General features: G+C 53.9%; 1 protein-coding gene across 1 annotated transcript; it reads right to left on the minus strand.

Annotated features, from left to right (window-relative positions):
• Positions 1–2,515: 2,515 nt before the first annotated feature.
• Positions 2,516–10,663, minus strand: LIPG (lipase G, endothelial type). Its single transcript, XM_035309786.1, has 10 exons — positions 10,576–10,663; positions 10,322–10,479; positions 9,438–9,617; positions 9,086–9,197; positions 8,238–8,462; positions 7,581–7,823; positions 7,028–7,148; positions 6,267–6,485; positions 5,597–5,689; positions 2,516–4,099 (listed from the first exon to the last, which is right to left on the minus strand). The coding sequence occupies exons 1-10, from the start codon at positions 10,661–10,663 to the stop codon at positions 4,078–4,080; spliced, it is 1,461 nt and encodes a 486-aa protein (XP_035165677.1). The 3' UTR covers positions 2,516–4,077.
• Positions 10,664–10,938: the final 275 nt, after the last annotated feature.

Below are 10,938 nucleotides of genomic sequence, written 5' to 3' on the forward strand. Positions count from 1 at the left end.
CGTTCTTCGTGCAGGCATCTCGGTACCAGATCAGCTTCTGTCCCCTTCCCAGACCAGCGTCTCTCCGTGGGTTAAAACCACCGAAACCCTGCGGAAGCTCAAGGAAAAACTCCTGGGGGTTTCAGAGGGAACCCAGCTGGGCCCTCCCATCCCAACCCTGGGACTCGTGCGTGTCCCATCGAGCGGTGCCCCGGTGGGTGACCTTGAGCAGAAGAGGAACAGGGTTGAGGACCCTATTAGACCAGGCTGAATGAGCAGAAGAAAGCTTCAGTAAGCAAAAAACCCACCCCTTCAAGTCTTTTTCTGTGCATAAGAACTGCTTGACGATATCCTTAGTGAGGCAGGTTCGTTCCTTTGGGACTTTTCCCGACGCGGATTCACATTCCTTGACAATAAAGTCAAGGCTGATAAACTCTCTTTAAGGAAAACCAAGTTTTCTGAATAACCTTACTCATCTGTAAGCCAGCCAGCTCCATGGCTCTGAAATTTAGAGGGAAATCTGAAGCATTATTACCCAAGCGCTGTTTTGAGATCGATGGTTGGAAATTCCCTCCGTTGTGCTGGGTGAATAATGCACAATCCATCCTTCCTGGGGGGGTTTCTTGACGGTTTAGTCAACGAATTGAGAGATCTGGCTATTTCACGAAGATGTGCAGAGTGAGGATCTCCTTCTCATTAACAGCTGCAGATTTTATGGCATAGGAGGATTATTTCAGTGTGGCTCCAGCTAAGCTGAAGTGGCCTTTTTCTTGCTAAGCTGGTAGGAAACATCTGTTTCCAGCCAAAAAGGGGATAGGGGAAGACATATGGAAAGGAGCAGAGAATCAACCAGCTTTGCCTGAAGGTTTCATCCAAGCCTTGTGTCATTTGTTGCTTCGGCTGAACTGCTTTGCCTGCTTGCATTAATTAGGACAGCTGGCTAGGAGAAGTGAAACAGCATGCCCCGAAAATCCTGACTTTATTGGGCCCTTTTCCTTGTTTTTCACTCTTATTACGAGTCAAATCAGAAGGAAGAGATTCTGAATGCTTGCGCTTCGGCTGGGAAGTCAACGAGCTCTATAATTTATGTTGGAATGTCAGCATCCGAGCAGGCATAAAATTACAACTCGTTACTGCTGTCGGAGGAGCGGGGTCTTGGGTTTCTTGGATGGTCGCGGTCGTCTTTTGGGGAGGTTGCCCCGGGGAAGCTTTACCTGCTGGTGTGGGGCTGCCTGGTTGTCGTAGGATGGGAAGGCAGCGAAGAACGTGCTGTTCTTGTTCTGAAAGGGCTGCCAGGTCTTCCTCTTCCCCAGCACAGCTGCTGCATTGAATTTATTCTGTCCCAACTCTTGTAGCTCGGAAACTCCCTGCGGGAGGCAGCCGGTACCTCCCGAGCCTTGTTCCACAGGGAAGAGGTGGAGAAGGTAGGCTTTTTGTTCAACTCACCTTAAAAAAACAAAGCTGCTCGGGTGTTTCTGGGGGAATAGTGCCCGACCGTGGCCGCTCGCCGGAGCTGGGGTGGTGCGGTGGGACGGTTGTAAAGCATTCCCCGTGCGGGGCGCGTTGTTCCTCCGGAGACGCAAGCTGACCTTCGGGGGAACCCGGCTGGCGGGGCTGAATGGAGGGGCTGTGACAAAGCGATGCCAACAAGAAAAACAGGGGGAGGGGGAGCTACGTCGAGCACAGCCCCCAGCCCTGTGCTGGGCTCAGCCCCCAGCTTCAGCCCTGCCTGCTGTGCCCACCTCATATTTATTAGAGTTCGGACACACGGCCCTTCTCTTTGCTTTTTCAGTATTTTTTTAAATTTAATTAGTGGAATTTGTAACTGGGGAAACTCGTCTGGGCCCCCTGCTTCTCCGACCCAGCTGGGAGAGCATCCCTCGCAGGAGTGCTGGGGTGGCAGTGCCTGCGCCTGCTCCAGGAAGGGATCTCACAGCAAAACGAGCTGCTGTGCATTTTGAACAGCGTCTCATCCTGCTCTCGATGCCCCTCCAACCCCTTTACACACAAACCCAGTAGGAAAAGCTCCGTATCTGGGGAGCAGAATAACTTTGGAGCCCATCAAGCGGGTCGCCTGTTCCCCCTGCTCTCCCAAATCTAGGAAGCTGCAGTTCTTCCTTGCAGCCCTTACTTTCACTCTTCCTGGGAAAAGGTTAACCAAGTAATTTCATGTAAATCTCCCCCAGCTCGGGGCTATTTACTTGGCAAAATCCTGCTGCTGCTGGATTTGCACCGGCGGCTTGGGTTGGGGTTAGGCAGAGCACAAGGAGAGGCTTCCTTGAGCACGAGGGTGGCTGCTGGTGGTGGGAGAAAAGCTGGGAAAATCAAGTTTTGGGTCAGGTTTCTTGAATGTACTCAGTGATAGGCTGACCAGGGAAGGCAGGCACTGATTTAACGAGGGCAGGTGTAGACTGCATCCACCTGGCTGCTGCCCTGCCTTCTCCTCCTGGCCTCTGGGAGTTGCTGGAGGCAGGAGACAGAAAATGTAGACAGAGGCTGGTATTGGGAAAAGGCTGGGATCGATTAACAGTGAGACTTCAAGGATCTTTACTCTTTATTGTTTTTTGTCTTAAGGCTTATAAAAAGTGTTGCTCAGAACCAAAAATCTTTAAAACTTTACATATGTACAGTAGGAGAAATAAATAAGGCTTTTAAGTCGTACAAAAACCACGATATACAAACAGGGCTTTGAAACCACTCTCAGGATGGCACGGCGACAAGCCTCAGCTACTTACCAAAGGCTTCAATTACCGAAGCCTTTGCATAAAACCGTGGAGAAAGGGAAAAAAAAAAAAGGAGACCTCCAAATGTGCTTGCTTTGGTTGGATTGAAGCTCTACGACAAAAACTCTGAGAACTGCGGGCCTCAAAGGGCTTGCTCGGTCTTCGGGACTCAGTGCACCACGTGGCAACACCCTCTGAAGACTGCCTTTCTGCACGCCGATAGTTGGAGAGCTGTTACGCCGAGTCTCCTTCCGGAAATTAAAAGTAATAAATAAATAGTTCACCTCTGAGGAGGTGCTGTAGCAAACAGGACGGCTGTGGGCTGGCCAACTCAGAGCAAAGCCCAGCTCATCTGGCAGCTGGGAATCCAAGCGGGGCGTTGTGGCGAGGAAGGCAGGCTGTTGTCTGGCTGGCTCAGTTAAGTGCTTCGCATAAAAATCAGGTCTTAATTAGGAAATCAGGTCTTGATTACGCACTGGAACTCCAGCAGCAACGGAGCAGGGATGAACGCGGTCTCAGTAGTTACGAGGAGTGGTGCAAAGCTCTCCTGGAAGGGTACACAGTTTGTTACCTTCCTCCTCTGCTCCAGTCGGTAGAAGGGCAGCTGCCGTTTGCCTCTTGCGAAGAGGTGAACACGCGGGACCTCACAGCCTTGCTGGGGAGCAAGGGGAGCAGCTGCCAGCACCACCAGAAGCCTTCTCCCTCGTGTTTGGCTCTGGCTACAGGGAGAGGACGGAGCGCTGCCTTCACACGAGGCGACAGGTACACATCTCCCCCCCCCAGCCAGACACGGAACGGATTTTCAAGGCACGGGACAAGGTGAAGTCACAGGACAAGGCGAAGTGGCGTCGTGCTTATTCCCACCCCTCCCCTAAAGAGCTCCACACGCTCGGTGTGCGCCAGTCTCATCCTCCCCCGGCCCCCAGTGCTATAGGATTTGCAGCAACGCCTCCGCTAGACGCTAACTTGTTCTTGGCAGCTCTGTTACCAGCAGCCCGCTGAGCGGTGAGCACGGTTATCTTCTCAGCTCCCCCGGCAGACAGACCAGAAGATCATCGCTGAGGTCTCCAGAGATCTCATCTGTAGCTCTGGTTAGTGGGAGCAGGCAGGAAACACAGCATCTAACAGGTCAAGGTAAGGCTAAATGCGTAAGCCAGGCTCCCCAGGGGAAGGGAGGATGTTGTTCTAGTTATTCTAGGTGTAGGACCACAGTCCATCAATTTCTCTTCGTTTTCTTGCACCCGGTTCAAGAGGTTTTGTCTCAAAAAGCTATTTGCTTTAAGTGCTACCAAGCCAGGTTGTTGCCAGAGCATCTTCCCACCGCTGTGGTCCTCGTGCATCTAGGTCGCTCCGCTGGAAGTCTTCAGGGAAGTCTTCAGAGCAAGTTTGAGACAGATCTGGGAAAAGCAGAAAGAGGGGAAAAAAAAAATCAATTTGGAGGCTAAGAGAAATAGCAGAGAATTCCTGAGAAACTCTGGGACAGGGAGAATTGGTTTAGATGGAGGGTTGGCATTTGATGGCATCAAAAAATAAATAAATCCCTCTGCCAGGAGCTATTCAGTGGGAGCCTGAAGCAGATGTTTTGTGTATAATGAGGTTGCAAGCAGTATTTACAGGTCTTGCCTCCAGACTCTGCCTGTTCAGAGCCACTTGGGGTGGACAGATGTTTACAGGCTGGATCTCCACGTAGGGAATTACAGGCTCCAAGTGGCTTGGCAGGAACGGACAGCTGAAGAGCGAGTAATTGCTCACGATCTCAAGATAACTTCCAGGAAACCACACTGCTCCGAAGCTCAGATCTGCTCCCCTGCCCCATGCTGAACTCCACGAGCAAGCAGGAAGAGCACATCTGCCAGCAGCTCTCTTTTATGGGGGTTACCGAGAAGCGTATCAAGCCGGCCTTTTATTTTACCTGCGGGAGTATTTGCTTAGATCTTTCCAGGCTTGTGGCAGAGCAACAAGTTCTCACACAGGGTTTCCATTCACAGAACGGTTTGCTACTGTACGTAGCAACAGCCTGCTAGCTTCTGCCAAGCCTGAAACGGTGCCAGCTGGTGTTTTCCAGCTGATTTTTGCTGCCCAAGAAGGTTGTGCAAGGCACTTCCACCGGGATCTGCTAGCCCTAACGAGCCCTTCGTCCCCAGATCGGAAGGGACAAAGCTCTACATTGAGAAATTGAAATTCAGTAGAGGCCAAGAGGCTGGGCTTCATCTGAAGGAGACCATCGTCTCGACAAGTGAAGGTGAATTCATTCAAAAAACGTGACTTGAGGCGCTCTGAAGCGATCGAGCTGTCACTGCTGAGGCTGGCTTACTGCAGGCCGTGCTCTGAGGACTGATCCTGGGTGCCTGGAAAGTCCCACAGAGGTTAAGCGGGACGGGTGTGCTGCGATAACGGGTGAGCTGGCACGCTCCTGAACCTGAACAGGTTCAGGCTGGAGACGAAGCCTTAGGAGCCAGCAGTGGAACACCAGGACAAGTCCTCAGCTGTGCATTGCTCACGTATCAAGCCCAAACACAATTCAGAATCAAGAGGTTTCTTTGCAGCTCAAGGTCTTGTGTCAGGCAGAGGTGATGTCTGGGACAATCCCCCCCCGCCCCTAGCTTTCCTCTCCTCTTTTACAGGGTAGCAGCACTTAATAGGTGCCCCTAATTAGCTCTCCACTACTGCGAGGATCTTGGTAGGTGCTAAAATGAGGTAAATGAGTAAAAGTTGACGATCGTATCAGCTGGCTTGTGACAGCTGAAGCACACACCAGAGTCTAGCACCTGGAAATCTTAGGCCGGGATTTTATCTTTTGAAAGAAAAAGAGGCTAAGTGAGAAATATTGGCTCCGCTCATCCCGGCACAGCCCCACGCATCAGACAGGATTTCTCCTAGCTGCTTTTCCCTACCTTTTTTTCCAATCGTCTGCGCACTTGACAAACCAGAGCTCTTTACCAGGAGATATGCTGGTCAGCTGGGAGTCCTCTACGCAGAAAGCAAACCTGGGAGGAAGAAGCAGAAGTCAAGAGAAGGTTACCTGTTGTCTCCACGATTCACGAGTAATGTGGATTAATGGATTGCAGCTAATTCGAGGGCAAGTTGTTTGGTTTGACATCTCTCTGGAGCATCTTGATACATCATTACCTTGTCAAATAGCTGATGGAAGGTTTCCTGGTGTGCCAAATCAGCATGTTATGGATGTACTAAATTGCCATGCTTAAGTTTCAGGTATGTATTTGGCACTATTTTAATCCTTCAGGTATTATCTAAACCATCTTGAAGCAGGCTAACTCAGTCCCCAAAGGCAGGGGAGACTGTTACAGGATCCAGATCAAGGAAAAGAACATCTCCGAGCTGATCTGCAGTTGACTTGTCTTACTTGGAGTCCAGTTGGCGGCCTCATGCCGAGGAGCAACCCATTCTCCTGTACCTCAAAGGTGCTTGGGTTGGTAAGGAGGAAGGTGAGACGTTCAGACTACCAGCTAAGTTCCAAAAACACCTTTTTTTTTTCTTGCTAGATTCTGAAAATTGCTCCTTTCGATTGACATTTTGAGTCAGTTGTGTTCGATGCGCTCTTACCTCTGTTGCGTTTCCCCCGACTTCACGCGTATCCTCCTGATGTGCAGTTCCTGGGAAACCTTGGCTGGCCGATACCAGTAACTCTTCAGCTCTTTCCACAGATCGTACCACGACTGAGACGTGCCCTCCCAGGTGAGCTTGATTTTTAAGAGCTCCCCCATGTCCTCTTCGGTATAGACCAGGAAGGTGTTAGTAGCATTTAGGCCGATTTGATCCAGCCTGAAAGACAAGCAGAGAATCAACATTTCTCCTTCATGGAAGCATGCCAGATGCTTATTCATCCCCTGCAAGAGGGTAAACAGAGCCTCCACAGCTTATCAAGTGCTCCACATTCACCTGGCACTGGTTAATTGCTGATTGCACTACAGAAAGTGAGCTTGGGGAGCTGCAACGCATCACGGATTTGGCTCGGCCAGCTTTCCGTAGCTTAAGGGTGAGTTTCTTAAGGGTGAATTTCACGCCTTGCTTCTTCTGGGAGAGGCTAAAGGAGGTCAACACCACCTCCAGAGAGGCAAGTGCTTTCAGGCTACCCGGATGGTAGAAGGAGAAAGCGAAGTACTTCACCACCGAGCCCCAAGGGTCGATACGGAGAGCACGGGGCACAAATGACCTTCTCAGCAAGACGCCGCAATTAAGCAAGCGGATGAAAAGTTCCTGAATGGTGAAGTGGGGCTGCCAGGCACAGCTGCAGTGCTGGGGTTAGCAGAGGAAAAGAGAATAACGCCACCTGGTCTAGTCCCGGGTTAGGTCAGCTTACTTACATCTCTAAGGAGAGGGGTTCGGAGTCTCCGTTGGTGCCGTGAAGGGTGACGGAGAAAGTGGGGTCGGCCTCCGCCAAGCTTTTGTAGCTGAAGACGTGCATTTTCATCTGGTAATGGTAGACTGGAGAGAAACATGGAGAGCATACGCTGAACCAGCTTTGTGAGTTGAAAATACTGCTCAGAATTACTCCATGAAGTAGCACTGGCTGGCAAGAGCTAGACCCTTCCCTTCCTGAGACATTACTGATTAATTGCTGATTATTTTTTTCCAGCTCTCACTGATTACAAAGCTGATTTTAAACAGCAGCGGCACACCTGGGGAGGGTTCCCCAAACCTGGAGTGCTCTTGCGAGGTTGTGCGTGAGCCGTACAAGAAGGCGATCCGTCCTTCTGACCAGAACCCCATCGATCTCACCCGGGGCCGGGGGGGGGAGAAGCACGATAATGCCGCCAGGTTAAGAGCAAAACCAAATCGATCTACTGAATTTGAGGTGCACCCCCCCACTTCCACACCTAGCAATCAGGTTACGCTCTTTGAAAGCGGACGACGTACCTTTGAACGGCATGTCAGCTCTTGTTTTTAAGTACATCTTGCTGTTTCTTTTGTTCCGCGTTCTCCTGGCATTGTAGCCAATGCCGCTGCAGCGGTTCTTCCGGCAGCTCAGGCAGATTCCCTTCTTGAAGCGACTGGAATCAGTACATTGAAACGCGAAGCTTTGTTTATCTTGGTTCACGAGGGAGTCCACAAACAGGTGCACAGACCGCTCGTGCTCACATTTAACAACTTCACCAAGTGCTAGAGGAGCAGAGCGGCAAGGGATACATTTTGTTTAAGTACTTGTCACCCCAGCAGCTGCTAAGACACAGCGAGCAACACCTTTTTGTAGCCCAGCAGGAGATGAATGAGGCCAAACTGGACTTTTTTGTTGGAAGAGCAGCGATTCAAGGGGTTAGTGCTAGGTTCTTGAAGAGGACGGGTCACTTAGAGCTTTATAGAGGATTCCAGAGGCAGCACAGGACAGCCATAGGTTATGATGAGGTGTTAGTGAGTGTTATTCAGAGCTAAAAGCAGGTCTAGTTTCCAAGGGTACAGTTTAGAAGGGGAAAAAATAGCATTTTCTCTGCTCTTGTGAAACCAAATCAGCCCCGAGCATCAGCCCAAGTCTATCTGGGAGCAGTCTAGAGGTTAAATAAGTGATGAGAAACTTACTCCCATAGGCAATTGCTCCTAAGACATCGCTTAATCCACAGCCGGGCTGGAAGTCACCCCCGTTGGGGTAGATGTCAACGTGGCCAACGGGCATCTGGATCCCGATGCTAACACCTAGCGTTTCCCTCGTGTAGGTGTGCAGGACATCCACAAAGCTGGCATCGTCAGGGGAGAGGCGCTTGCTGGGGTCCACTCCTTCAAACATCGGGCCGGCTGGATCCAAGCCTGGCGTTGGAGACAGCGTGCGAGATGCCAGGTTAAGAAATCGGGTTATTTCACGCGGAACCGACAAGAACCCGATGCTTGGAGCCCTCCCAGCCAGGTGCTCCGCAGACAGACCCCGCCCCGCTGCAGATACTGCTCCCCGGGAGCTCTTCTTTTTGGGCTCGCCGAAGGAGCGTCCTGTCCAAGATGCTGCCAGAACGAGGAGTTGATTTCTTTTCGAGCAAGCATCCCACGGGACAAGCTGCACCCCAGAGAGCTCACCCTCGTTAGTCTGAGCTATGATTAACGAGACAGTAACACTCAAAGGCTTCGGATTTGGATAGCAAGGGCCTGAGCTCGACTTGTTTTGAGCCCAGATTTAAGTTGAGAAGTGTTCAAGATCCTCAGAAACATTCTTCAATAACACCCCCCCCCCCCCCCAGACCTTGATATCCGCAGACCAAAATTAAGACGGTTTCGCATGTGAAGCGAGACACACGCCCCCACGCTGCAGCCACAGGTAGGAAGCTTGTCGGTTCTGACTCCGCAAGCCCGAAACACCGCAACGACACGAGAAATGAGCCAAATCGGGGAAGTTCGGTACCTCTGGGAAAGGTAAAAAGAGTCCCTACAGGGTCACTTGCCTGTAATTCTGCCAATTGTCCCCCGGACGTGGTTACCAGCGAAGCCAGCGACGTGGGCGCCCAGGCTGTACCCGATCAGGTGGACGTTGTCGAGCTTGAAGAGGGGGTTCTCCTGCTGAGGGAGAAAGGGAAATAATCCAAGCTGAGCCAAGCAGCATCTCCCAGGTAAGCGCCGCAGCGGTTCCTCGCGCAGGGAGGCGGCTACGAGGCGTTGCTCCGACTTCGCCTCGGGGTCGGGATTACACCAGCTCCTTCCCCGCTCCGTGAGCATCGGGGCTGGCGTAAGCTCAGCTCCCTTGTGCAAGAATCGCTCGCGGAGGGTTCCGACAGCGCCCGTCCCCCGTCGCGTTACCTGTAACCAGTCGAGCAGCCTGGCTATGCTCTTCCCGACGAGCTGCGTGTTGTTCACCGCGTCCGTGTAGAGCTGGTGGGCGAGCGCGAGCCAGTCCACCACCACCACGTTGGCGTCCTTCTCCCTCTCCTGCAGGGCCGCCACCAGGCTGCCCAGCCACGTTTCGAACATGCCGCTCATCTGGGGGGCGGGGGGGGAGAGACACCGGCCTCAGCTTCTGGATCTCGGGACCCAGATTAAGGCAAGTTCTTCGCCCAGGATACGCGAGTCCCGCTCCAGATGCGAACCCCAGCGCATCTCAGCGGCGCGCTAACGGCGTGAGACCGACAGGTTGTGACAGACCCCGCCTGTAAGGAGCCACCCTCACGGCGGGGAGGGGGAAAGCCACCTTATCGCGCTTCCCTCGACAGCTCCAGAAATCCTGATGGATCGCAACACCCCTTTCCAGTCCTGGCACTGCCCCGGGACTAAGCGGGAGTCGAAAAGTCCTCAAGCGGCCGAGAAAAGGCAGAGGAAGAAAGCTCGGTAGGCTTTATCTGCCCTCTGCTGCTTTATTGAGGGGAGTGAATAGAAGCCAGGGCTGGGGCTGCGGGGCCGCACGTGTCTTGAGTGCCACCTTTCTAGGATTAGTCCCATTTCAGGGGGAAAAGAAACAGGGCAAGGCTATTTTTGTGCTCACCCCGCAAGGCGCAGAGCCACGGGGGGGGCCAGGTGCAGGAGGATTTCGAGACCTGGCGGAGCGCTCGGGCGCGTCCCACCCCACGTTACCGGGCTCCTGGGAGGCAGCAGCACCCAGCGGGGTGGCAGCCGTCCCAAAGGGCCACCCCGTCCCCTACCGGAGGCTCGGTCTCCGCCACCCCACGGAGGTTCCCCCCAGCGCTCACCGTCCAGCCGTGGATGATGAAGAAGCTCTTGGCCGTCGCGTTGAAGCCGCACTCGGCCAGGCTCCCGCCGGGCCCCACGGCCAGCTCGCAGCCTTCATCCTCGGAGGCCGCCGATGACGAGCGGAGGCTGAACCTCACCCGCGACGGCTCGGCGACACCTGCAACCGCAGCGACAGGTGAAGGGGACCGAGGCCGAGGGCGTCCCCACGCCCCCCACGGCTCCTTCCCCGTCCCGCGTGGGGCCGCGCGCTCACCTCCCTCCCGGGGGTCCCCCCCCGCGGCGAGGCCGGTGCTGAGGAAGAGGAGGAGGAGGAGGAGGAGGAAGGAGAGGAGGCCGCTCATGGCCGGGGTGGAGGCTGCGGGGCTCGGGGGTTGAGGCCGGGGCTCGGCGGGCGGCGGGCGCCGCTTTTTAAGGGGCCGCGCGTGGGGCGGCGCTTGGGGGCCGCCCCCCACCCCCACCCCCCCCCCCGCCCTTTAAGCGGCCGGCCCATAGGGCACGCCCCCCCCCGGTGACGTCACGGGGTGGGCGGGGCCCCGGTGACACGCGTGGGGGGGTGTGGGACACGCGTGGGGGGTGACAGCTGTAGGGGGGTGACACCTATGGGGGGGTGACACGC

The sequence above is a fragment of the Oxyura jamaicensis genome, chromosome Z, assembly GCF_011077185.1.
Source record: "Oxyura jamaicensis isolate SHBP4307 breed ruddy duck chromosome Z, BPBGC_Ojam_1.0, whole genome shotgun sequence".
In the NCBI taxonomy this organism is placed as follows: Eukaryota; Metazoa; Chordata; class Aves; order Anseriformes; family Anatidae; genus Oxyura; species Oxyura jamaicensis.

Bases quoted from the DNA above. Each gene is read 5' to 3' on its own strand.
- LIPG (XM_035309786.1), bottom strand. From the start codon at position 10,663: ATGAGCGGCCTCCTCTCCTTCCTCCTCCTCCTCCTCCTCCTCTTCCTC. The intron at 7,824-8,237 runs GTAAGTTTCTCA...CTGCTCCTCTAG, and splicing joins AGGAGCAATTGCCTATGGGA to CACTTGGTGAAGTTGTTAAA. The intron at 6,486-7,027 runs GTAAGTAAGCTG...CTTGTCTTTCAG, and splicing joins GAACCCCTCTCCTTAGAGAT to GCTGGATCAAATCGGCCTAA.